General features: G+C 46.1%; 1 protein-coding gene across 10 annotated transcripts in view; it reads right to left on the minus strand.

Annotated features, from left to right (window-relative positions):
- The window catches only part of CAPN13 (calpain 13), a 101,824-nt gene that overhangs the window by 51,289 nt on the left and 22,564 nt on the right, over window positions 1–27,971 (minus strand). For 7 of the 10 annotated variants that reach the window (XM_061155102.1, XM_061155095.1, XM_061155097.1 and 4 more), the window contains 6 exons: window positions 24,343–24,571; window positions 15,731–15,809; window positions 13,997–14,112; window positions 8,885–9,018; window positions 2,363–2,537; window positions 1,342–1,416 (listed from right to left, as the gene is read on the minus strand). In XM_061155102.1, coding sequence (XP_061011085.1) covers window positions 1,342–1,416; window positions 2,363–2,537; window positions 8,885–9,018; window positions 13,997–14,112; window positions 15,731–15,809; window positions 24,343–24,540 — 777 coding nt within the window. In that variant the 5' untranslated portion in view covers window positions 24,541–24,571. Of the gene's footprint in view, window positions 1–1,341; window positions 1,417–2,362; window positions 2,538–8,884; window positions 9,019–13,996; window positions 14,113–15,730; window positions 15,810–24,342; window positions 24,572–25,086; window positions 25,442–27,971 lie in introns of those variants that run through there. The other 3 variants (XM_061155104.1, XM_061155101.1, XM_061155103.1) reach the window with 3 other exon arrangements.

Here is a 27,971-nt window from a genome sequence, read left to right on the forward strand (position 1 = left end):
TGCAGAGGAAGCATTTTGGTACTGATTTCCTTAGGGAGGCAGACAGGGGGACAGGAGACAGAAGATATTGCCTCTGTTTTGCAGATTGGAACATTCACCCAAACACAAAACATTGGAGCAACTGGCCTTTGGTCAATGGACAAGAGAGACAGATTGGCACAGGGAAGGGAGATATGAGAAACAAGCCAGAAATAGAAGCTGATGCTTTGCACTCCATGTGAAAAATGGACCCTGGGGTTTGTAACTCTGTCTCTTAGGGCCTAGAAAACACTATCAGACCTCAAGAGCTGTGAGAAATACAGGGATCATGGTGGGGGAGGCATTTGTGGGAAATCATCACAAGGCCAGGAAGGATGGTCCCTGCATGTCTGCGTGATGAGCATAGATGGCAAATGAGGAGACGTGGTGTCTGAGCCCAGCCACTGCAAGCAGCTATGCAACCCTGACCTTCCCCTCTCAGGCCGTGGCTTCTCATTTATGAATGGAGGAGGCTGGACTTAGCATGTTTTCCAGAATAAATGTTACTGCACACACTGGTGACATGCATTTTTGTCCACCCCAAGTTGGTTGTTGCACTGGGGAGAAAGACTGTCCCCCAAGAGGCACCCTCCACTCTTTTGTGGGAATAAAGTTCTAGCTGGGCATATGGCAGCCCTACCAGGTATGTTTTCCAGATACCCTTGGGCCTCCGGGTGGCCCGATTAGGTCCAGACTCGTGGGATCTGAGAGGACACAGTGTGTGCCTGTATTGACACGTGGCTTCCAGATGGGTGTGTAAGTGTCCCTGGCCTCTTTCTCCTCCCCAGGCTAGGAAATGAGGAGACCAGAGGCAGCTGCCCTGGGCTCACAGTTAGAAGCCCCATGTTACAGATGGCAGGGCCACCTACTAGCTCTGGAATTGCCTGCTCACCTGAGACGTGAACTTGATCTTGTTTGAGCCCCTATATTTTGGAGAGTCTTTGTCATAGTTAAGTTGGTATGTAGCAAATAAAACCCTTTTGGGGCAAACTCTCCTCCAAAGTCAATTGGGTAGCTATTCTGCTTTCTTTTGGGGCTAATCCCCCAACCTGGCTAAACACTCAGCCTCTCTGAGGATATTTAAGGAGAGTAAGATCTCTGGTTGGGGTTGGGGGGGGGGGTGTCCCTGAGGGATGGGGATACCAGACACCAGAACTTTTGGATGAATAGAGGGAATGAGGTTGTCCATGATGGGCCTGGACAAAGTGGAGGCAAGAGTGATCAGTACCTGTTCAGCTTTGCTGGGCTCAACTCGACATGAGATTTTGATTCCTGCTTAGGAGAGAAAGAACCCTGGGGCACTGTGTCCACAGGGAGCCTTACCTGCTCAGCGCCAGTCACCGTGTAGGCATGCCGGCTCACCAGTCCATTTGCCATCCTCATGGACTCGCTTGCGGGCTTCAAAGGAGGGAAGCAGACCAAGCATTAAACACTCATACGTTCTTCAAAAAAACCCCAGAAAAGCACAATTCACTCAGCAGCTGAGCTGGGGCTAGATGACAAGCCTCCCACTGACTCATGCTGGAACGCCATGTGTTCCTGGATCTCTTTCCTAGAGAGGTGGAGTTTGAAGGCTGTAGGGTGTCTGAGGCCCCAGCATTTCATACCTCAGGAGACCACCCTATGACAGACAGAAGCCCACTGGGTCCCGAGGACCTGGGCTGCTTGCTTTTCTCTAACGGCTTGTTATCAACGAGACATACCCCAACACGTATCTTCTGGGCATTTTGTGGGAGTCGGGAAGACCTGCCACCTCCAGGCTGTGAGGAATTGGGATTGAACGTGCATTTTGGTTTCAGGTGGTGTTTCAGACCAGGGGTGTGTGACTCAAAAGCCCACGTGGTTAAAGAGTGAAGGAAGGATCCACAGGGATAGGGCACTGGCTGCCTTGGAACAGAATCAGATAATTTGGAGGGTAGCCAAGCTTTTCAGAATGGGGCATGCTGCCTTTGGGGTGCTGCCTTTAGAGCCAGTGAGAATCAAAGGGCCTCCCCTGATCACTCTGAACCCCACTGCTCCTGATCACAGGAAGCAGTAGGCAAAGGCTTCAGCATCAGACAACAGCACTTGAAGCTCTGCTCAGCCACTTACTGGCTGCGTGATGGTGGGCATTTCACCTAGCCTCTCTGAGCCCATTTCTTCTTCTCTAAGTGAAGTCTGTGATCCCTGTTTCAGATGGAGGGCCCTTGCGAGGATTAAGTGAGGCAGTGTCAATAAAGCACAGCATCAGTGCTCCATGGTGGTCACTTAGCCATTCCCCTTACTAACTGAATGGGCCAGTGGCTGAACACTCTGGGGTGAGGAAAGGCTCGAACCAGTACAACAAGATCCCCGATCCACTCACCCCGGTCAGGGTGCCGCAGGTCATCAGAGAGCCTGCCTCTGCTGCCGTCTTCACCATCGTCATCAGGTCAGACGAGGACAAGTGCAGGCTGATGTTGGTGACCACCCCTCCCGTGAGGTCCACCAGGGCATCGGGGAGGTAGCCATAGTGCAGATTGGCATAGGACCCATGAAACCTGGGAAAGAGGAAGGCAGATCAACCCCAGTGGTGCCTTCAGGAAGGGAGATAGCACACTGGACCTCTGTGTATTTTCCAGGGGAAGGATTTACCAACCACCCCCTGGCTGTGGCCATCTGCCCAGCTTCTGTTCTCCTGGATAAAGATTCTAGCAATGTGCCACCCTTATCGCTTCCTTCTCCTGGTCCCCTGGGCAGTCTCACAGGTGGCAGCATTATATAGAGGTTAGGAATGCAGGTGCTGGGGCCACAGGCCAAGGGTCAAACCCCAATCTCCCCAGATATTTAACTGCTTGACCTTAGATAAGTTACTTAATCTCCTAAAACTGGGCTTCACATAGTGCCTGGCACATGGAAACCCTTTAACAAAGACCGGCTGTTAATACAATGAGGATCCACTGTTTCCTGTTTAACAACAGTGGTAAGTACTGGCTGTGTGCAGGGTACCTTGTATTCAAAGACGGGTGAGACCTCTGCCCTCCAAGAGACCACAGTCAACAACTCTGATGGCCTCTGTGACCATAAGCAGCCTTAGTACTTACTCTTGTGTGAAGCTTGATGCAGAATTCCCCTTTCCATTCTCAGAACTAGCCCTCCTCCCACTCCAAGAATCATCAGGAAGGTGATGTCACTGAAGGTAACACAGGTGAGGACGAGGCTTCCATACACATCCGCAAGGCAAACCACCTAAACTCTCAGACCTATGCTCCAAAGTGCCTTTTCCCACCTTCCCATGGGGTTTCCGCTTCAGGACCCACACCCCAAGAAAAGCCCAGCTTTATTGTCCCTATCTTGCCTTCCTCCCAATTTTCTCCCAACTGTGGCAGCCCCAGTCACCTACTGGTGAGGCAGACAGTCTCCAGACTCAAGAGCCCATCTGCTTGGGCCAACTCCTGGCCTCCCCTGTCATGATGAATCAGGCTCGGGCAGGAGGCTGAGCTTCTCAAGGCCCCCTCTGCTCATCCAGGGAATGGGCTCTTGCAGCGGAGCTGCCAGTAAAGCACACACAGTACGTGGAGAGGGTCTGGCTCATGGAGGTGTGCTTCCCATGAGCACAATCGGGACAGCAAGTCCCTACTTCTACTGTCCCCCTGAACAGCAGCACTCGCCACCGAGATGCTCTCCCCTTCAAAGGACACGTCAGGTTGCTTGGCCTTCCTCGGGTGTTTGTTAACTATGAGAGTGCGTGGATCAACTTGGAACAGAGAGGAAGTGACTGGGGGTTCTGGGAAAGTTTCTGAGAAGGGGCACAGCTCTGAACTAAGTTTTATCCAAATAAGGCTATGGTTTTTCCGGTAGTCATGTCTGGATGTGAGAGTTGGACCATAAAGAAGGCTGAGACTGAAGAATTGACGCCTTCAAATTGTGGTGTTGGAGAAGATTCTTTAGAGTCCCTTGGGCTACAGGAGATCAAACCAGTCGATCCTAGAGGAAATCAACCTTGAATATTCATTGGAAGGACTGATATCAAAGCTCCAATACTCTGACCACCTGAAGCAAAGAGCTGACTCATTGAGAAAGACCCTGACGCTGGGAAAGATTGAGAGTAAGAGAAGGGGACAGCAAAGGATGAGATGGTTGGATGGCATCACTGACTCAATGGACATGAGTTTGAGCAAGCTCCAGGAGTTGGTGATGGACAGGGAAGCCTGGCGTGCTACAGTCCGTGGGGTCACAAAGAGTCGGACATGACTGAGCAACTGAACAACAAGGACAGTGGAACAGATACTCTGGGGAGGAAGAACAAATCAGGAGGCTCTGGAGCCGGAAGAGCGTGGTGGAGTGGGGCCAATGATGGACTGACTGGTGCTCCTGGGAGAGGCAAGATTGATAGATCACAGGGAAAGCCTACAGCAGGGGCTGGACGGATGAGGTCACATTTGATTTGAGAACTCAAGTTCCTGTCAATGGGGTGACCTGGAAAAGTTACTGTGGGGTCCTAAAATACAGGCAGGACAAACCCACAGCAACATGGAGGTGAGCCTGGCCGGGTGGGAGACCCTGCCTCCCGTCGTCAAAGCTGTCTGGTGGGCATGTTCCCCACCACTGCCTGGTCACTTGGGCTCTGGCCAGGGACTTCAGCTCTCCTGTCCCTGATGGGCAAGCAGTGGCCAAGCCCCTCCCAGGGAAAGCCCTGACCTTGGCTTGCTTTCTGGTGATGACCACGTGGAGGTTAGGCATGGGTCCGTTCTGCTGCCACCTCTACTGGGGCCTATGGCCTCAGATAAGACCCCTTCCAGTCCTCAGCCTTTCACCCAGATCTGCTCTGGGGCCCCTCACACATCCTTCTCTCATCATACTTCCAACTCTGCCATTCTCTTCCCCTGAGACCCCCAAAATTCACATAAATCTACTCCAGCAAACACAGATCAAGCAGCTGCTCTCAGCAGGCCAGTGTCCCAGGTACAAACACCATGGATGCTGAGAAAGCCTTGTATTAATGAAAGTGAAGGACCCACAGAACCCAAGGGCCATTCTACAGGAACCAGATGACAGACAGATCTTGACCTGTTATTAAACTGGTTCTAAATCTTATCTCCCTCTCTCTGACCGGGGTTATGTTTGGTATTAGACTCTTATCTCTGTGATGTTTGCTGAGTCAACTGCAAAGCTTCCCTTTGGTCATGATTGTGCCCAGGTGGGTCTCAGCATATCTGACTCACTTGATTTTCCACATGTTTTCAGGCTCTGGGTCATAGATTAAGAGGTTGCTGAGAGTGCCAGAAGGTCACCAAGACCAGTGAACCAGTGAAGTTGCTCAGTTGTGTCTGACTCCTAGCGATCCCATGGACTGTAGCCTACCAGTCTTCTCCATCCATGGAATTTTCCAGGCAGGAGTACTGGAGTGGGTTGCCCTTTCCTTCTCCAGAGGATCTTCCCGATCCTGGGATTGAACCCAGGTATCCCGCATTGCAGGCAGATGGTTTACCGTCTGAGCTACCGGGGAAGCCCAAGACCAGGGTTCTAGAATCTATTCCAGAGCCCACCAGCATGACCCACCTCCCTTGCTGCCACACCCTCTTCTGGCTTCAAATAGAACTGCACCAGAGCTACACCAGGAAGGCCCTGCTGGCTCTGTCCCGCCACTCCAGGGCCACAGCCTCAGTGTCTACAGGCCTCGTCTTGTTTTCTGGGCTTCATTCTCAAATGCTAACGTCCAGCTCTTCCTGACACTGGAAATGAGCAACAGCGTCAGTTAGGTACAAGGTGACTCAAAAGAAACAATCTACAAAAACAGTACTTGCAATGCACCCTCCAGAAGGACAGGGACTGGTGGTGGTCTGTAGGGCTGTAACCATTTCTCAGAACCCAAGACTAGATGGTCCAGGGTCTTCAGCCTTGCCAAATAATGTCACCAGATCACATGATCAAAGACCTCAGTAGACTCAGGTTAATCACTTGTACCTGCCATCACATCACTATTTGGAGTCTTGGCTTCCCCATTCATCATATGAAGCGTTGGTTGGGAAGATCTTTGGGGAACTTGATTCCAGACCACTCTCCACTACTCATTTTCTCCTGAAATGTGTGGTCCCCTGGCCTTCTGTCTCCTAGTATTGATTTCTAGCTGTGATGAGTCCTTCACCTGTGTGGGTCTTGATGCTAGCAACCTCTTACACACACATGACTCTTGTATCTGTTGTCAGCACCCTACCCTCTGCAGCCACCACAGAGACACCAGATGAAAGGGGAAGGACCCGTGGCCAGCAGCCCCCTCTCTCGGGGTCGTCCACAGCCTCCTCTCGCTGTGTCTCCCTGATGCCTATGTAGCCTGTCCCAGCAGTGGCTGGGTGTTTAGACAAAGTGCTGTCTCTCTGCTTTACAGACACGAGCTCATGGATCCTGCTTGTGTTTCAGGGACATGGCAGCTCTTCTCAGCCTCCTTGGCTGACAGGAAATAGAAAGGGAGGGAAAGTCAGAGAGCGCTGCATTTGCCACACCTGTCACTACGCCTGTCACCTGGACCCAGGAATTCTGAGAGAGCCTTGTTCTCACCCCCTCAGCTTCAGCCTCATTTTGGGATAACATCTCTCTGCCTGACAATGATAGGAGAGAGGGAAGAATTCAGATGTCAAATCGGATCCAGGAAATATGCTGAAAGGCTATAATTCTGAGTCACAGAGATCCCAGAAAGGATGCTAGGCAGCCTACCAGATTTTGTCCCCCAGTCTCCTGTTTTGTGACCTCTGAGGAAAAAAGCCAGGCAAATATATATTTTTCCCTCTCCACATCCGACTCACTTGACCAGTTCATTTCCAGACTCCCCAGCTGCAACAGTGTTTCAAAGTCTGGAATCCAAGTGTTCATTCAGTATTGTCTACACCCTGGGAGGGAAAGAAGACCATCTCCACTCAGACATGTGGGTTCTCCATGCTTATTCTGCGATTCTTGTGGGCCAGACACTGAAGCAAAAGACAAATCCTTTTCCTCTAGGACTGGCAGTGTCAAGGGATGATGGACAGGCATGTGACTGGGGAGGACATATCTGATCCCAGCTTGGCCTCAAGCACTGTGTGACCCTGGGCAAGTCATTTCATCCCCACACCAGCCTTGGTTTCCTCATCTTTCAGAGAAGGTAGGGTTTGATGCTGACAAAGGCTCTGTCTAGCTCTGATGTACTCTATTTGATTTCCTCTACATTCTACAACCCCCTTCTTTGGATGGAGGGAAAAGCTTTTAAATAGCTTTGGAGTTTGCAACATTTTCTCCTGCTCTAGATTTCTTGAGGCAGTGCAGTGTGGATTCCGAGTCCAGTTTCCCATTTCTTTTCAAGCTGAACGACTGCTTTAGGTCAGCTGTTGACAAAATGGGGTCAAAGTCATCACATCATTTGCGAGCTCTCTAATTCTCCAAGTGAACCGCCTTGTTCCCCACTTTCAATAAAGAAAGAAAAAAAAAAAAATGAAGCCCTGGAGTGGTGAGCGCTGAATCCACCCGAGAAAGATAATGGCAGCATTTGCATAAGAAGCTTAGAAGTGAATTAACCTCCCAAAACATATGTATTGTTTCAACCACCTGGGTTGTTTTCTGGGCATCATTCTCAAATGTTAATGTCCAGCTCTTCCTGACACTGGAAATGAGCAACAGCTTTAGTTTTGAACAAGTTGACTCAAAAGAAATGATGTATAAAAAGAGTGCTAGCTATGTGCCCTTCAGAAGGACAGGGACTGGTGGTGGTCTGTAGGGTTGTAACCATTCCTCAGAACCCAAGACTGGACATGGTGGGGTCTTCAGTCTTGCCAAATAATGTCACCTGATCAAATGACCAAAGACCTCAGTAGACTCAGGTTAATCACTTGCACCTGCCATCACATCACTATTCAGAGTCTTGGCTTCCCCATTTATCATATGAAGGACTGGTTAGGAAGATCTTTGGGGAACTAGATTCCAGAACACTCTCCACTACTCATTTTCTCCCATAATGTGTGGTCCCCTGGCCTTCTGTCTCCTAGTATTGATTCCTAGTTGTAATGTGTCCCTCATCTGGATGGGTCTTGATGCTAGGAACCTCTTACACACACATGACACTTGCATACCCCACCTGGGCCAGCCTGAGCATCTCTATTACAGCATGCAGTGCAGTGCCTAGACTATGACTAAAGGCACAATAAACATCTGTTCAATAAAATCAACCCAAATTGTGCAAGTGAAGCACGCGACTTGTGGAGTTTATAGGTCCTTCAGCTTGTGAACCCCAGAAAATAGTCCTTGACACAGGGTGTTCAGACCATATAATAATAAGCAGCTCCTGCCCTGTCCCCCACACATAAATCCAATTTCATGGTATCCACACCAGGCCCCAGACTGTCCTGCCAGGGTTGCTGCTCATGTCATTCCCATTGTTGAGGATGTCCATGCCCCCATATCCCCTCTCCCCCTTCTGAAATCTCACCTATCCTTTAAGACCTCGCTCACCGCCACCTCCACTGTGCAGCCTCAGCTGACTCTCTGTGAGTCAGAAAGTCAGAACTACTGTCTCTCTTCTTTGCCCTCTCAGCAGACTTTGACCATAATATTGTATTTTATTTGGGCCTGAACACCAGCCCCTAAAATAATACCACTGTCAGTCCCTATCTCTGTCCAGCTTTGCCCTGCCCATCCCTCGCTATGCGCCTCTGGGTCCCTCCCAATGGTTTGTGTCTAACACAGCCTTGCACATGTGGTTATTTATATAGGATGTCCCATGAGGTGGCAAAGGCTCTGAGGCTCCCAGGGGCATTGCTTGAATTGAGCAGAGCTGCAAAAAGTCTCAGGACCGACTGGTGGGGAGCAGCTGTCAGGGCTAGTGGCTGGGCGGGCAGGGCCAGTATCCAGGCCCCAGGCATAGTGACAGGCCCATCCTTACTTGGCGTAGGCCTTCTCCAGCAGGCACGGCCAAAACTCTCGCTTGTTGCGAGGTTTGACGAAGATGTACTCGTTGTTCAGGACAGGTAGGCGATCGTCAATGACCACTTCCACCCACTGGCCACACCGCCAGAACTGGAGGAGAGAGAGCAAAATATATGCGTTAATAGAGCTGGGGCAGGAGGGAGGTGCTGACCCCCTAGCCCAGGCCAAAAGATTACCACCATTGCCACATTGCACCACAGTGCAATAAGAAGTCTATACAGATCAAAATCGCAGCCCAGGCTGGCAAATAGGGGACGTGTCTGTCATTTCCACTGACAGGTGAGTCACAGGTCAAGTTAATCAAGGAAAACACAGGCAGGGAGGAAGGCGTCTCGGGTCTAGCTGGACTTTGCTACTAATTCCTGCCTCACTTTGGCACGTCCTTTGTGAGCGTCAGACACGCTAGATGCTCCGGGTACATCTTGTGTACAAAATGGGAGCAGATGCTGATAGCAGAGGAGAATGGGTGACAGGGAGTGTCCTGATGGGGAAGGAGAGCCTTCAGGGAGCTGGAGGCTCAAGGGAAGACGGGCAGGGTTCCTGCAAGTGGTGAGGAGATGGGAAAGCATCCCAGATGGTAGCCACGGAGTGGGCAGGGCCCGGAGGCCGCCACACACGAGGCTGCTGGGGAGGACTGAGCAGTTTCAGCCTCGCCCTGGCCCTCCTCTCCTCATGTCCAGCTGGCCCTGCCATCAGAGCAGCAGCAATGAAGCGGGCTGGCACTGCTGCCGCCAAGAGCGCAAATGAACCAGATGTTCCACTCCAAAACAGACTGGTTTAATCTTCAGCATTCAACTCTTAATGGTTCACCCGGGGACACTGCCAAATGACAAAAATGCATAACAAAAGCCAGCTTTTTGGAGTTTGTTTGCTGGTCTCTGGATCAGCAACAGGGCGAAGGTCTTAGGCCTGAGTCTTAAGGCAGGCAGGCCTCCGACAGCGGGGCTCAGGGTAAGGCCGGGTGGATGTGATCCATCACCTGCTCATGGTGAGGGGGAGCCATCCACGTGGCCATGTCCAAAGCTGAATGTCCCCGGTGTTGGACTGTTGTACCCAAGTGAGGATGCATTATCGAAGCCGAGATGGAGACCAAGACAGGAATGTCAGGGGAGACAAAACAAAGAAAGTGTTCTTGCAGTCTTTAATGAACCAGTCCACTGGAGCTGGTGTTCTCACAGCTGTGGGTCTGCGTCCCCACTGAAGTCAGACGCACAGGCGGGTGAAGTGGGGAGCCAACAGAGATGCTATTATAGTGAGATCACTGAACATGTCTGAAGCTCCAAGGAAGCTAACCCTAGCTCCTGGATGGAGGGTACCAGAAGGACAGACCCATTTGAGTTTAACTGCACAGCAAAGTGTAGGAGCCAGTGTCCAGTCAGTGGAACCATGCTCCAGGCCTAGTTGTGTCCTGAGCAATAGCTATTGGATAAGATACTTGATTCTCTGTGACTCAGTTTCCTCATCTGTCAAATGGTGGTAAGAGTAACAACTACCTCACACTGTGACTGGGATCAGATGAGACTGTGAGAGTGGGATCACAATTTTGACAGAAGGAACTGTTCTTTCAAGAGCTTTTTTGTTCAGCACCTAGGATAGTGCCCAGCACACAGTAGGCCATCAAGAATGAGTGAGTCCTGGCTTGAATGAGTCCCTCTGGTTGATTCCACCCTCACTCGCACCTTCCCTTGCCAGTAGAGCTGACCAGACTTGCTCTCCCTAAACAAAGGGAACCTCAGATAAGATCATTGTTCCCAGAAAGGACGCAAATGGCCTGATGAAAATGTGGTGGTCAGGAATGAGGTCAGTGATCTGTGTTTCCTAGTTCCCTTCTCTGGATGAGGAGGGCTGGCCCCTAGATAATGTCTGCACCCTTTAACAAGCAGCCTGGGCCATCTGACCAGCACCCAAGTATCTGCAGGAAACCAGAAGGGTTTTGGGCAAAGAATCCGAGTTGCCCAGATACAGGGCTCTTTTCTGAGAACTGTGCCCAGACTCAGAAAGAACAGATGTACAGAGGTCAGCACTGCAGCTATTTCTGGAGAACCGTGGGACTTTCTTCACCTTCCAGAAGGGCAGAGCATACCCTGCCTAGACCTCAGTTTGTCCTAACCACCTGTCTCTCCACCCCTTGTAGCTTTGAGGTGAGCCTGGACACAGCTAAACCCCGCCCCCTCTGGCTAACTTCTCAGTGTGATCCTTGGACCAGTAATATCAGCATCATCTGTTAGAAGACCTAGCATGCAAATAATTGGACATCAGGAAGAGAAAACAGGATAAAGGAGGATGCCAAGAAAAAAACTGGAAGGAAACAGCTGAGCAGAAAAAGGAGGCAGGTCTTCAGAAGGAAAGGGCTCACTGAATTCCAGGCAAGATTATTCTTCAAAAGGACACAGACATAGAGAACAGACTTATGGCCACAGGGGGTGGGGGAGGAAGGAGAAGGTGGGATGTATGGAAAGAGTAACACAGAAACATATACATTATTACATGTAAAATAGATAGCCAATGGGAATTTGCTGTAGACTCAGGGAACTTAAACCAGGGTTCTGTAACAACCTAGAGGAGTGAGATGGGGAGGGAGGTGGGAGGGCGGTTCAAGAGGGAGGAGACATAAGTATACCTATGGCTGATTCATGTTGATGTTCAGCAGAAACCAACAGAATGCTGTAATTATCCTTCAATTAAAAATAAATACATTTAATTATAAAAAAGGCATATATCTGGTCATATTCTAAAGAAACTTCTGAACCAAGGAGAGACAGTGCCTCATAGAAATTTGCAATTTGAAAGAATGTATTGCATACAAGGTCAAGAAAATAGATTGGATATTTCTTCTGCAACATTGGAGGAGATATAAGACAATGGAAAAATGTTTACAGATTTTTGAGAAAAAGGAATGTAATCCAAAAATCCTAAACCCAACTGAAATACTGTTTTTAAGAAAGAGCAAGTGAAAAAATACTCAATCTGAGGAAACTATTCAAGGAATTACTCCTACCAAATGATAATGAAGTTAGAACAAAAATCTTAAGAGGAAATGAAGGTTGAAGGAAACAATGGTGAATAATGAGTTTTGAATATGCTTTGGACAAGAAACATACTTGTAACAGTGAAAGTAAAATTGATAGCGAAAGGATGAGCAAAAATATAACAAGGAAATGTAAGTAACAGGAATCTAGAATAGCAATGTGAAAATCAGGTGAGGAGGAAGTCAAGGTTAGAAGCTTCATACATAACAAAGAGGGATATTGTGTAAGTTTTATTCTAACAACTGAAGAGCAAAAACATAATTATTTGGGTACAAAGGAATAGAGCAAGAAAACAATAAAGTCAAAACATAAAAGGAACCCTCCAAACTATAACTTTGGGAAAGAACTTTAATTCAGTTCTTTTAGAATATGACAAATCAAACAGACAAAAAATAAGCCAAGACAAAAGAGATAATTGCAGATTATATAATCTATAAATCAGAGAACTTGATTGCATATATCAAACTTATGACCATTGGATAATATATTAAAATATATAGAGAGAAAAGAGATTGATAAAGTAGTCTTAACCACAAATTAGAGGAAATTAAATAAATTTCCAGAGACTTAAATAAGCAATTTTGGGGCAATGCACTTAGAACTATAGAAAAAATAGTTGATTCTCTCAGCAAAATATAAATTTCAAGAATTAACTCCAGAAGAAATAAGAGGCCCATGCAGATCCATAGCTATTGAACACATTGGAAGAGTTAAAGAAATCATATTTTAAAAGGAGATAGGTCCAGACAATTTAACAATTGTCTATTTCACTTGCAAAGAACAGATAATCAATGATTAACAACCATTATACAAATTATTTCAGATCAAAGTAAATCTCAATGTGCTCATATTAAAAAGCTAGTATAACTCCAAAGAAAAACAACAAAAATCTGGAATCCAATTGTACATGTGATATAGATGCAAAAATTCTAATAAATTTTTAGCACATTGAATCCAACAGTGGATTAAAAGAATGGCATACCAAGAAAGTATGCCACTAAAATCAAAAGAAGGCAGAATTTTGCTCTTGTCACCTCATTCAAAATTACAGTCTTCTAATTAATACAGCAAAACAAAATAACTCTATAAATATTAAGAGACAAAATTATCTTTATTTGTGGATAATATTAGATAACTAAAAAATATCTAGACATTAATAAAGAAGAAATTAGAATTTGATAAGGTGGCTAGATACAAATTAATATAAAAAAAGGACTAGCATTCTCTTTTCATCAACATATAGTTAGAAAAATCATTCATGTTAATTACAAAATTGTAAAATATCTGAGAATACATTTATCAAGAAGGGTATAGAAGGAATATCAAAACATAACTATAACATTTTATTGAAGGACATAAAACTGGTTCTAGATAAATGGAAAGATATACTGTGCTTTTGGAAAGGAATAATTACAATAATAAAAATGTGATTTTTTTCCAAATTAATACATAAATTTAATGCTGCTCTATTCTGCTTCATGGTGGCTTTTCTTTTTAATTAGATGCAATGATTTAAAAATTCTCACAGAAGAATAAATGTGCAAGAATCAACAAGATAAAATATTTTTGAGGGAAAGATACTGAATAATGAAGGAGAACTTATGTCACCAGCTGTTACAACTCACTCTGATGCTACTGTAATCAAAGCAACAGGGTGTGGCACAGGGACAGACAGACAAAATCTTAATGATGTACAGGGTCTTTGATCAATAATTCTTTTCTTTGGCTGATTGTTTCTGCCATACTTTTTATTGGGTTGCCCAAAATGTTCATTCAGATCTTTCCATAAGATGCTATGGAAAAACCCAAATGAACTTTTTGGCCAACCCAATATTTACACGAAAACATTTTAATTCTTATCTTCCCTATGTGTTGTCAGATCCTGAGTTCAAATCCTTTTGAGGAGCTAACACACATTAACTAACACTTAAGTGTCTCTCCCACATCTCAGGCTGCTAAACCAAGAGAACATTTAAGACAGTTGCCTCCCTAGGCTCACAGAGAATCCCATTTAAGGAGCATCCCAGCAGCATACTTACCCGAAAACAGAAAATCCCTGCATACTGGTATGAAAAACTTTGGTCTATTAGGATCTTCTGTAGATACTGTGGACTCTGTGTCAAGGCCCCCAGTGCTGCCAAGAACCAGCAGTCTCCTGGAGGGGAGGGGGACATAAGTCGTGAGATGCTGTTTGGACCCACCTGGAAGCCCCACCCCTTGCACTGCTCAGAGTTGGCGTGCCTCCTTCTGAATAATGCTTTTTTTTTTTTCTTCCCTGTCTGAGAGAGGAGAACTGGGGGAAAGATTCACCGGGGTCAGTTCCAAGCAAGATAGAGGTGATGGTGGTAGTTATGGAGACAGTGGTGGGGACAAGGGTGGAGTAGTGATAGGTATGGTGATGTTGGTGCTCCTATGATGCTGAGGGTAGTGCAGTCAGGAGAGCAACAGCCAAGCTGATGGGCCAACTTGCCTTCTGATTCTCGTTTGGCCCAAGGTGCCCAGAACCAAAGTTACAGCAAATTTTGTTGCCAGCATCGGTGGCAATGGTGCGCTCTAAAATTGGGGAGAACAGATTTCGGTTTTTCTTTACTAATATTTACTCAGTCCCTCTTGGTGTTGGGGCCTTTCCAGCCCAAATCGTTTCTCCCCTCTTCCCTCTTGAGGGAACATGGCTTTAAGTTTCTCCTTTAAGGTCGCTGTGAGCCCTTTTGAGCAAGCTCACCCCCTTCTCCTGAGTCTTCTCTCCACCTTCACACAATGGCCTGAATGCCCTTTCAAGTCAGGCATGCTGCTGGCTGCAGAAGCCACAGGGATGCCCTGGGAGAGATCCCTTCTCCCATCAGGAGGCTACTGGCTGGAGGGGACTTTCTCCAACACAGACAGCAAGCCAGTCAGGCTTCTATCAAATTCACCAGGTGAAGTCCAAGTGCCAGGGCACTAACTGGAAAGTGACATTCTAAGGACATAGAGCCTGCTCTCAGAAAGGTTGTGTCTTATTTATTTATTTGGCTGCACTGGGTCTTAAATCTGGCTTGTGGGATGTAGTTCGCTGTCCAGGAATTGAACCTGGGCCCCCTGCATGGAAACAAAGAGCCCTAGCCACTGAACCACCAGGGGAGTCCCAAGGGTTGTATCTTATTTTGCGATGTCTCTGGGCTCCATGCCTACTTGCCCACCCCAAGGAGTCTCGCCCCCCACTCCCAGGGTTCTTGCTCAGGGGTATTTCGTGGCCACACCTGCTACTGCCCATGGGCCTCCCTTCTCCTGCCACACTCCTCAGGTCTCAGCAACAACTCCAGTTGGGTCCAGTGGGTTGGAGGGAGTCACACAGCCCTAGATTCAAGCTCAACTCTGTCATGTATTGCTTTTATGACATGAAAGACATTATTGTGTCCCTTGGGCCCCTAGCTTCCGCATATATAAAATGAGGATGTTGCAGGGTTAATGAACTATTTCATGCAAAGTATCTAGCAAAGCCTTGCAAAAGTTCAGTAAACATTTACTTCCCTCTACTCAGGGCTCAGACTGAACTCTGTGTATATTTTCTCCTTTTCTTTGACAATTCCTCTCCCTAAAGGGCTCTGCACACCCACTGCTAAGCTGATTTGCAGGCTGAAGGTCTGAGCATGAGTAGTCCAACCACAGCAACACTGAGGGTGCCGGCCTCTGTGGGACTGGGTGGGGGCACTTCTCTCCACCCACTGCTGCTCAGAGGTGGACTTTGGGCAGCCTGCCTCCATCCAGGGCCAAGAAGAAAGAGGTTGAGTTCTTACCTGCCTCTCCTTGTTGGATATCGAATCTGCTCGCACCTTCCAGGATGAAGAGAGGCTCTGGTTTACCCTTCAATAAATCCTTAGAAAAGAGCAGGGGAAAGTCATGAGCATCTTTTATCCCTCTGCCCAGTGTGGTACCCAAGACATCACTCTCCTCATCTTTGAGGAGTAGAGGTTACTTTGTAAAGAGGTCTTTAGGATCTGAGTTAGGAAAGTTCTCCTCATCCTTCAGGTTTTATCGCTGACAGGGAGGCAGATGTCAGAGGGGTGTATGTGTAACTGCCCAGATAGGCAATAAATGCATGGGCAGACTGCACGAGGAGATAAGGACTAGGATCCTTACATCGACTGATCAGCCATCCTGGTCCCAACAGCAGTGTTTCATTAAAAGTCTATAAACAACCAAGAAAGAAAAGGATGCATTTGCTAGAGAAAACTTTCACAAGCATAATCACACTTTCCTTGTGAAATGTCATCTCTCAGAAGTCAGTATAGGCATTCAAAGCTCCAGGTCCAAGTCCAGCTACATGCTGTACAGAATGCAGGCTGTGTATTACTCAGGTCTTTGCCCACTCCCTGGCTAACACCCAGACTGATTCTGGAAGACCCCAGGCAGCTTCTAGGTTTTCCTGCAACCAGGAGCCCTCAGGATTTCCTCAGCATCCTCTCTGTGTCCTGGATCTCCATTGCATGGATTTGCATGATTTGGTATAATTGTTCCTGTGTCATTTCTTTTCACATTGACAAAACAGTTCCCAGAGAGCGGGGCTGCAAAGTGGAAATGGATTCATCTGCTCAACAGCCATGAACATGTGGAGTCCTGTATCTTGTGAGACCTGTCAGCCCTTTGTAAACTGCCCTCCAGTTTCCTGGTGGAGTCTCCGAGGGGCAAACAAAGGTGTGCATGCCTGCAAATAAGTCAGCCAGCCCACCGCACCAGCCCTCCTCTCACCATCTTCTCTGCATACAACTGGCCCTCTCTAATGACCACGAAGGGGCCCTCAGGCCCAGGTCCTTGCAGTGGAGGCCCGGAGCTGACCCTCTGCCCTACCGTTGGCTGCACAGAACTCAGGGTCTCTCTTAACACCAACAGGAAGGGCAGAGCTGTCACAGGGCCCTGGAGGGAGCAACTCTCCCAGTGTCAAAGCAACTTGGGGTGCTTCAGCGGCTCTAGTTGTCCTCTCCCTTTCTACTGGAAGAGGAAAGTCGAGGTCTTAGAGGCTGGCTGGAGATCCTCCACTCAAGGGAGTTAAAGAAGAGGGTGAAGGCGTTTGGGTTTTGGCTCAGCTTCTTTGTCATTTACTCCTGGTTTACCACCCTGCTGGGCAGAGCAGGGGTGGGTGTGCTGAGGGTCAGAAGAGCAGAACCTGGTGTGGAATCCTGTCTGCATTGTTCCTGTGGTGACCTTGAGCAACTTGTTTTACTTTGCCGAGGCTCGGTTTCTTCACGTGTAAGAAAATGGGCATCAAATGAGAAAGTCATGATGTCCCAGCTGCTGTGACCAAACCCTCGTGGAGGACGAGATGCTTCATTCACAGTGATCTCCTGATGGACTTGCCAAACAGGAGTCTTCATTATTTTACAAATGAGGAAGGATGTGCGTAGCATCAGACAAGGGGCCTGTTCAATAAATATTGATTCCCTGCTTCTGTAATATTTGCAAAATTAAAAAGACCACACTCATGGATAAACCTAGTGTCTCCAATGCATTCATTATTAAACAAGAGAGAATAAAAACAGGAATTACACAGTTGAATTATAGATATAAAAAAAAAAAAAAGAAAAATAGAGCCTCACAAATATAGGTGGAAGGAAATGATAAAGAGAACAATTGCTGAATTATAAAATAGAAACACAGCAAGATCAGCAAATACATTGTATTTGGGGAGACGGTTTACTTAGACCCAACCTTTGGCTAATATGGTAGAGAATCTTATTTCAAATAAAATTAGAAATCTTGTTTTAACAATATGAAAACATGATGTAAAATTCTATACTAATTGGTTTAAAACATACTGAAGATTGTTGAACAAAAACTAGCATGGCCAAAAATGATCCAAGTTGGTAAATCACCTGAAAATCAATAACCTTGATATAGTATTTTTTAATGATTAAAGAATATCTCCCTAATATCTCTGTCAAGGCTTCTACACACAAATTTGCTGCTGAGTTCTCTCAAATTTTCAGGGAATAAACAATTCCTGTGTCGCTTGTAGTTTCAGCATTAGGGAAAAAAAAAAAAAAAAAGAATCCTGTCACTGTTTTATTTTAAGAAGCCAGCACAGCCTGGATGCCCAACCTGAGACACACACGCACACACAGCCCCCCCACAGATTGATTTCACTTATGGAAAAACACTGAAATAAATACCTGGCAAGGGAATCAACAATAAACTATACAACTAACCCACCAGCATCAAGTAGGGTTTGCCACAGAAACGTAGGATGCCAGGATGGATTCCTATCAGGATATCTGATGATATCAAATGACATTTACATAGGCCAAAAGAGAAATAATTGCTCTCTTTTCAGTAAATGCCATGAAGGCATTTCATGAATGCACAACTTTTTCTGATTTACCAGAATAGTAAAATTAAAAAACTGAAATTTTTGCCAAGTAGGAACAGAAGGATACTTTAACGTTCTGAAGATTAAATGGCAATTATTTCAAACCAAAAATCAGTCATCAACATCAAGTTCATGGACAAACACTAGAAGTGTGTGCATCAAAGTTGGGCACAAAACTAGCGTTTTTTGTCTCTTTTCCTGAGCTACCCAATTCTTCCTCACCCTGGCTTAAGAAGGGTCCTGGGCAATCCCAAAAGAGCAAAAGTAGGAGGAGACAGAATATCCAAAAGCATTTCAGTCTGCCGGGCGGCCTTCTGAGACCAGGCCCTCAGAGAAAACAGGTCAGTATGCTTGGAAGATAAAAACCCCCTGGCTCTGGGCAGATGCCCTGTCACCAGGCGGGCCGGGAGCACCATGACGGCGAGGGAGTGTGACAGGACTGGTGATGGGCAGCCTCCAGCCCGGGAGTGACTCAGAATCACCCAGAAGTTTTGCAGACATGCAGGCTGCGGGATGCTGCCTTCCCACAACCTGTATTCTGTAGGTCAGTGGAGGTAGAGTTCAGGATCTACATAGCTCCTTCAGTGATTCTGAGGCTCAGCAGGGCAAGAAGCAGGTTCAGAGAGGTTGAGTGATTTATTCTAGGTCACACAGGAGGCAGGCTGTGCATTAGACACTCCACCCACATAGTGCCTTTGCCATGGACCACACCAGCAGGCAGGGTCTTCAGTGTTTTCTGATTCTGTGACATGGACTGGCCCTTTGAGGCCTCTGCAACATCATCCGTACAGAAGGAAGTTGTGATGGTTCATTTTACGTATCAATTTGACTGGCTCGTGGGGTACCTAGATATTTGGCTATACATTATTTCAAAGGAGTGCTTCCAGATGAAATTAGCATCTGAATCAGGGGATGCAGTAAAGAAGATTGCCCTCCCCAACGTGGATGGGCGCCATCCAATCTATTGAGGGCCTGAACAGAACAAAAGATAGAGGAAGGGAGAATTACCCCTTCTCTGCCTGACTGCTGCCCAGGGACTGGGGATGACATCATCAGCCCCCTTGGTTCTCAGGCCTTCCCTCGTGGGCTACACTATACCATCAGATCTCCCAGGTCTGCAGTTTGCAGATAGCAGACTGTGGGACGTCCTGCCTCCATAACTACGTGTGCCAATTCCCCATAATAGATGAAGCAACATGCTATATCTCTACAGTTACTATTGGCTATGTCCTATTGGAGATCTCAACCTCTCCCCTCTCCATCTCCCTCTTCCCCTCTGCATCCACACCCACACCCATATCTGAAGAGGTATGACATCAGGCACTCCCCTGCAGTCATCCTTGGAGGTGTCTTTCTAATGTGGCATCACTTCCTGTGTTCTGGACAGTGATTCCTGTGTTCTTTTCAAGAGCTCCTCATGCCCTACCCCAGACGATGTGCTGCTCTGGGATGGGGAAACACCAGGTTTAGCGTGCTGGCCTTTAGACACAGCCCCTTTCAGCCAGTGGCCAGAGTTCAGGCAGGATCAGGTGGCAGCGTCACTCCCTTTTCTATGTTTGGCTAGAGAACTTTGCTTTATTGGAATCAAAGTTCTTTGGCGCTGTGCTAATTGCCTGTTGCCCGTGTTCTCTCTCTGTTGCCTTCTGTTACTTTGTTAACCCCTTCCTTTCTGGGACAACTTATGTTGGAACCAAGGTGAGTCATTTCTAGCAAATGGTCCTTTCGGAAACTCTGCTCTGGTTACTTGGAAGATGAATGTTGTCATCTGGGTAAGTGACATTCTGGGCTTGCCACAGGCCAGAATCCACAGTGGGGCTGGGTGCTGAATCCTGAACCTGTTTTGGGCCCACAGCCCATTCTTCAGTTGTGTAATGAACATGTTTTTCACTAAAGGATGAAGACAAAGATGAAATTTCAATCTCTTACTCTGACATATTGGTGACTCTGCTGTAAAGATCTATATCTACAATTCTTTGCTTTCTAATATGGTAGCAACAAGCCATATTGGCTACTTACATTCAAATTAAATTAAATCCAGCTCAGCTGGTAAAGAACTTGCTTGCCAGTGCAAAAGACATAAGAGACATGAGTTCAATCCCTGGATCAGGGAGATCCTCTGGAGAAGGAAATGGCAACCCACTCCAGTATTCTTGCCTGGAAAATTCCATGGAGAGAGGAGCCTGGGGGCTACAGTCCATGGAGTCACAAAGAGTCAGACATGACTGAACACGCATACACAGCCTGATGTATTGGCAATTCTGCTGTGAAGATCTACATCTACAATTCTGTTCTTTCCAATATGGTAGCCACAAGCTATATTAGCTACTTACATTTAAATGAAATTTAATCTTCAACATCTCAGTCACACTGGCCACATTTCAATTGTTTGATATCAACATGTGACTAGTGGCTCCTATATTGGCAGAAAGGACGTTTCTATCCTCACAGAAAGTTCTTTTGGATGGTGCTGATCTATTGAATGAGGATAATATCATCTGGGCTTCCCTAGTAACTCAGATGGTAAAGAATCTGCCTGCAATGCATGAGACCGGGGTTTGATCCATGGGTTGGAAAGATCCCCTGGAAAAGGAAATGGCTACCCACTCCAGTATTCTTTCCTAGAGAATCCCATGGACAGAGCCTGGTGGGCTACAGTCCATGGCATTGTAAAGAGTCAGACATGACTAGCGACTAACATACACACACACAATATCATCTACCTCAGCGGCCTGTTATGGCAGCTAAATGAAATGTTGTATGTAAGGTGCTTAGATTAATACTCAGCTTAGAGACATGCTTGATAAATGGAATTTGATATTATTCATGAGATAAAATTTTTAGAAGAAAGTGACTCTACCAAATTTAGTTTGAGGAAATCTCATGTAGAGTCTCTGAGTACAGGTGTAATTCCCAGCATCATCTCTTCCTGAGGCTGGGGTTGCAGGAAGCATTGAGGAGGATGAGGAATCGGGTCCTTTCAGGGCCTTTTGCTCTGGGCACAGTCACAGGCATTTATGGAACCTGACTACCTGCTGGTCAGGGGAAGGGAGGGTCTGGGGAGCGGGTTACTGATTCCTTAAACCCAGAATAGCTGAAGGAAGCAATGGGAGGAGCTTCTACCATAGCAAAATGGATCAGGTTTAATTGTTAGAGGAGATAAGAAGAAGGAAGAGGTAGACAAAAGGAGAGAGAACATGAACTACGTGAGAAACAACTTTGCTTCTTCGTGTAGAAAGCCAAGCCTAGTTTCATGTCCCTGACTCTTGCCCTGTTGCTGAACCTACCAAGCCTGGATGAGTACTTGAGGTAGAAGGATATCCATGCTGGTTTAGCGGCTGCCTAGAGTATGATGCTTTTCCATTGTCTAGAAAACACAGAATGCAGAAATGGCCTAAGGAGCTTTGGTGCCACCTCAGCTGCTATGTAACTGAAGTTTAGGGGATGCCAGTCAGGTCTCTGGTCAGGCACTGAGCAAGCTTTAGATTGGGAGCCACCCTTCTAATAGAGATAGACAGCAGAATGTGAGAGGAAAAGCACCCTGCACACTCCCTGCCAGCCTCCTCTGGGCTCCCCAGATGGTTTCCTCTGACCCACATTTCTCCTTAAAAGTGTCTGCTGAAATTGCCTGAAGACTGAAGCTGAGATGACTGGACAGTGAAAGCCCAAGGAATCCTAGGGGATGGCCCCTGTGGCTGCTACTCTATGCCATCCCTCTCAAATTAATCAGAGTAACAATAACTAGTGCTTAGTAAGTTCTTACAATGTGCTAGACAATGTTCTATGTATTGTCTTCATTTATTCCTTAAAATAATCTTGTTAGGCACTGGTTCCATTTTTATCCTCACTGTTTTCACCTAAAAAAATGAAAAGAAGGGCAGAACGTAGACAGAGATTGATTCCTCGTTACTCAGACAAAGCAGGAGATTCTATTGATGTACCAGATATTATTAGTAGCAAACAGGAGCCTAAAATACAATATGAGGAAAAGTGCAGTATGTGGGGGGGGCTTCCCGGTTGGCTCAGTGGTAAAAAATCCACTTGCCAATGCAGGAGATGCAGGAGATGCAGTTTCGATCCCTGGGAAGATCCCCTGGAGAAGGAAACAGCAATCCACTTCAGTATTCTTGCCTGGAGAATCCCATGGACAGAGGAGCCTGGTGGGCTACATACAGTACATGGGGTCACAAGGAGTAGGACATGACAGCAACTGAAGATGCATGCACATAGTATGTGAAGTCAGAAATTCTAGTTTAAATCCTGCTCTTTCCCTAACTATGTCACATTGTGCAAGTCACATCACCTGTCTGAACCTGTTCCCTCATAAAACTGGGAAACAACAAAAGACAGAGAAAGAGAAGACATATGGAAACCTCTGAAAAATACAAGTGTTAAGAGCTGCCAGTTGCGACAAGGGATACAAAGAAATATCCACATGCACATTTTAAAAGAAATGTGGGAATGAAAAATGATCCCCTGGTAGAGTTTTTGGATGGATAAACTTTTGGGTGAGAAGAATGGGAGTAAAATGTACTTGGCCCCTGGCTGCCTCTACTTTGGGTTCCTGGAATGATTCTGTGCAAGTCATTTCATTTCTGTTTGCCTCAGTTTCTCCTTGACCCCAAAAGACATCAGAAGTTGAGATGTTGTTGAAATTAGATAATAACAAACTCAATCCTTTCTAAATAAAAATGTTATAAATTCTTCAACACTATAAATATAGCCTCACATCTATTGCTCAGTACCTTGTGAAAAAAAAAAAAAACATTCTAAAAGAATCTCATCTGAAAATAACAAAGGGAGGAAAAATATAATCCTTCCAAGCTTTAAATAGAGTTCTCTGCTAAGTTCTCCTTAGGAGTGAAGTCCAGAAGGGAGTCATTGTTGGGGACTTACTGCTTCTGGCTGGTAAGATGGATCCTAGAAGTTTGAAGCACCCTCATCTTAACTAAGTAGCATCCTAAACCCCATCAGATCCCCACTCACCCTCGCCTTCCCCAAAGCTACAAATTGGTCCTGAATTAGGACAAGGGGTGGTTACTCCAGGGTTTATTTCTTGTTCTGTCATCAGAAAACACCTATTCTGTATAACCTAACCTGGCTTCATTGAGTGTGTTCCACAGAGTGCGTGGTGTTTCATTCACGTTCAGTAACCCTGGTGATATTATAACCATTAGCTTACTAGACATTATACTCTGTCTTCTTGTTCTAGGTTCTGCTGTCTACTATTGGAAGCATGAACAGGATGTTTGAGCATCAGCGCCCTCAGAGTGGCCCTTAGCTAGGTCCTTTGTATCATTGAAAATGACAGCACGCGAATGTTTAGTGGACTGAGAAATTTCCCTTGGCGCTTCATGTCCTGAAACTGAAATAGTTCTAGAAAAACCAAGAGGGCTCACTTGGCTGCAAGGTGGAGTTAGTGGTCATCTATTGGGGTGGGGGAGTCAGGGGGTTTCAACGTTGTCACGAAATATCTCTTTAATTTTACAACTGATGTCTAAAACTCTTTTATAGGTGATCAGCCTTTACAAGACTAAAAATACAAATACATGTGAGAGAGGCAAGGCAATTATTGAAATCCATCCTATTGTACAAGTGATTGACATGTTATCTTCCCTTTGAGTAAATTCTAACAAGGGAAGAAAAAAGAAAAAGACAGTGATACCTGAACAGAATAAAGAGTGATGAACACCGACAGAGGGGTTCGTTTATGGAGATGGAAGAGACCCTACAGCTGCTACTACAATCCTCATACCCTTGCTTCCCCATTTTTTATGTGGGAATCCTGAGGCATGTAACCTCGTGACATGCTGTGTTAGAACTGTGTTAAAACCCAGGGGTCCTGTTTCCTGGTATAGAGTCTTTCCATCCCACTCTGGATGCAACACTGTAGCTGAGGGGATCAGATGAATTTCAGTCTCCTTCCAGTTTGGTTTGGGCAAGCCCTGAAAACCAGGTTTCAAGCCCATCCTTTCAGTGGGAAGTACCATGGGAGATAGTCAGAGGGCCCAGAAGCTGGGCATGTCCCTGGTGGGGAGTTTCACTCACCTTTGGCCGCATCCAGCTTAGGTTGGAGAGGTCTTTTCCCTTGAGGAGCTGCAGACCTATGGAATAAGTCTCGGCAGGAAACGTCTCATCCTCAAACAGCAGCCCTCTGTTTAGGCAATGATCCCGCAAGGAGTAAAAGTCCTGCTCCTTGAATTTGATGATGGGGGTCTTGGCTGGAAACTGCTGGTTGTGTGCCATGATTCTTCCTAGAAGAGGTATCAGATCTTTCCTTTTGGGTGAGAAAAAGAGGTATTTTTAGGGATAAGCTGTCAAGTACTTTGCATCACTGGCTGTGAGCCCTGGAAGGCATTCAGATGTCTGCAACCTTCACAGGTGAGACTGGAACCATGTAAGTTCTGTTCCTGTGAACCCAGCCAGTTGGTGGGAGGCAAGCCCAGACTAGAATCCAAGAAAATTTCCTTCCAGGTCAGTTTTCAATCTGTTTACCGAACAGCTTCTCAGGATGCTCTTACATGCATGAGAGACTATGTGTACCTTAATGAACATTTATTGAGTACTGACCTTGTGCCAGGCACTTTTCTGAATGTTGGTAATTCAAAGATAAATATGACATGATCTTTATCCCCTAGAGGCTCATTATCAAGTGGGAAAATATATTAGACATTTCAACAACTAGCTATCGTTCAACAGAAATGGTCTACTTAAAAATGTGTAAAAAGTCCTGTGGACATAAAGAAGAGGAGCTAGGAACTGCCAAGGGATGTTTCTCCCACAAGTTCTCACCTTGCAATTGGCCTTGAGGGAAAAGAATTTTCCAGGTGGAGAACTGGTAGGTAGATTTTTTTAAAAAGTCCTAGTTTCTGGTCTTACATTTAGATCTTTAATCCATTTTGAGTTTATTTTTGTGTATGGTGTTAGAAAGTGTTCTAGTTTCATTCTTTTACAAGTGGTTGACCAGTTTTCCCAGCACCACTTGTTAAAGAGGTTGTCTTTTTTCCATTGTATATCCTTGCCTCCTTTGTCAAAGATAAGGTGTCCACAGGTTCGTGGATTTATCTCTGGGCTTTCTATTCTGTTCCATTGATCTATAGTTCTGTCTTTGTGCCAGTACCATACTGTCTTGATGACTGTGGCTTTGTAGTAGAGTCTGAAGTCAGGCAGGTTGATTCCTCCAGTTCCATTCTTCTTTCTCAAGATTGCTTTGGCTATTCGAGGTTTTTTGTATTTCCATACAAATTGTGAAATTCTTTGGTCTAGTTCTGTGAAAAATACCGTTGGTAGCTTGATAGGGATTGCATTGAATCTATAAACTCCTAGAGGAGAACATAGGCAAAACACTCTCCGACATAAATCACAGCAAGATCCTCTATGACCCACCTCCCAGAATATTGGAAATAAAAGCAAAACTAAACAAATGGGACCTAATGAAACTTAAAAGCTTTTGCACTACAAAGGAAACTATAAGTAAGGTGAAAAGACAGCCCTCAGATTGGGAGAAAATAATAGCAAACGAAGCAACAGACAGAGGATTAATCTCAAAAATATACAAGCAACTCCTGAAGCTCAATTCCAGAAAAATAAATGACCCAATCAAAAAATGGGCCAAAGAACTAAACAGACATTTCTCCAAAGAAGACATACAGATGGCTAACAAACACATGAAAAGATGCTCAACATCGCTCATTATTAGAGAAATGCAAATCAAAACCACAATGAGGTACCATTACACGCCAGTCAGGATGGCTGCTATCCAAAAGTCTACAAGCAATAAATGCTGGAGAGGGTGTGGAGAAAAGGGAACCCTCTTACACTGTTGGTGGGAATGCAAACTAGTACAGCCGCTATGGAAAACAGTGTGGAGACTTCTTAAAAAACTGGAAATAGAATTGCCATATGACCCAGCAATCCCACTTCTGGGCATACACACTGAGGAAACCAGATCTGAAAGAGACACGTGCACCCCAATGTTCATCGCAGCACTGTTTATAATAGCCAGGACATGGAAGCAACCTAGATGCCCATCAGCAGATGAACGGATAAGGAAGCTGTGGTACATATACACCATAGAATATTACTCAGCGGTTAAAAAGAATTCATTTGAACCAGTCCTAATGAGATGGATGAAACTGGAGCCCCTTATACAGAGTGAAGTAAGCCAGAAAGATAAAGAACATTACAGCATACTAACACATATATATGGAATTTAGAAAGATGGTAACGATAACCCTATATGCAAAACAGAAAAAGAGACACAGAAATACAGAACAGACTTTTGAACTCTGTGGGAGAATGTGAGGGTGGGATATTTCAAAAGAACAGCATGTATACTATCTATAGTGAAACAGATCACCAGCCCAGGTGGGATGCATGAGACAAGTGCTCGGGCCTGATGCACTGGGAAGACCCAGAGGAATCGGGTGGAGAGGGAGGTGGGAGGGGGGATCGGGATGGGGAATACGTGTAAATCTATGGCTGATTCATATCAATGTATGACAAAACCCACTGAAATGTTGTGAAGTAATTAGCCTCCAACTAATAAAAAAAAAAAATAAAATAAAATAATAAAAAAAATAAATAAATAAAAAAAGTCCTAGGACTTCCCTGGTGGTCCAATGGCTGAGACTTTGTGTTCCCAATACAGGGGGCACGGGTTTGATCCCTGAGGAGAACTAGATCCCCATGCCACAACTAAGACCCAGGACAGCAAAATAAATAAACATTTTTTTAAAAGTCTCTCCAGAAGATGGTGGAGGAATAGGACGGGGAGACCACTTTCTCCCCTACAAATTCATCGAAAGAACATTTGAATGCTGAGCAAACTTCACAAAACAACTTCTGACTGCTAGCAGAAGACATCAGGCACCCAGAAAAGCAGCCCATCATCTTCGAAAGGAGGTAGGACAAAATATAAAAGATAAAAAGAGACAAAAGAGCTAGGAACGGAGACCCGTCCCAGGAAGGGAGTCCTAATAGAGGAAGTTTCCAAACACCAGGAACCCTCTCACGGGCGGGTCTGGGGGAAGTTTTTGAATATCAGAGGGCAACCTAACTGGGAGGAAAAATAAATAAAACTCACAGATTACATGCCTAAAAGCAACTCCCAGCAGAAAAGTACCCCAGACGCCCGCATCCACCACCAGCAAGTCGGGGCGGAACGGAGAGGAGCAGGCGGGCGGCATTGCTTAGGGGAAGGACCGGGCCGAGTGCCCTGAGGGCAATCGGAGGGAACTAAAGTGAGATAGCAACTTAAACTGTGGGATAGCAAGAGAGAGAGAAAATTAACCGGCCCGAACACACTGCCGGCCGTTTGTAGAACAAAGGGACTGAGCAATTCCAGAGAAGAGCTAGCCGGCGGCGGAGCGGCCCATCCCCGGAGGCAGGAGGCAGGGGGGAGGGGAAAGGGGCAAACTCGGCCCCAGAGACGGCATCCCCTACCAAACTGCAAACAGGCCTCCAGTTTCTAACCAAAGACTTCCTGAGATTCTGGATGGTCCACATCCGCAGGGAGGGTCGCGGCTAGAGGCCAACTCCCAAGAACAGACACAAGGCCCACGCATCTGACTGGCGCGCGCGGAAACTGAGGCTAGGACCGCGGAGGGGAGAAGGCGCACCTCACCGGGGAGAGTGCACCCGTCAAGCTCCTGGCTGCCTGAGCTGCTCGCGTGGGG

The sequence above is a fragment of the Dama dama genome, chromosome 11 (assembly GCF_033118175.1).
Source record: "Dama dama isolate Ldn47 chromosome 11, ASM3311817v1, whole genome shotgun sequence".
In the NCBI taxonomy this organism is placed as follows: Eukaryota; Metazoa; Chordata; class Mammalia; order Artiodactyla; family Cervidae; genus Dama; species Dama dama.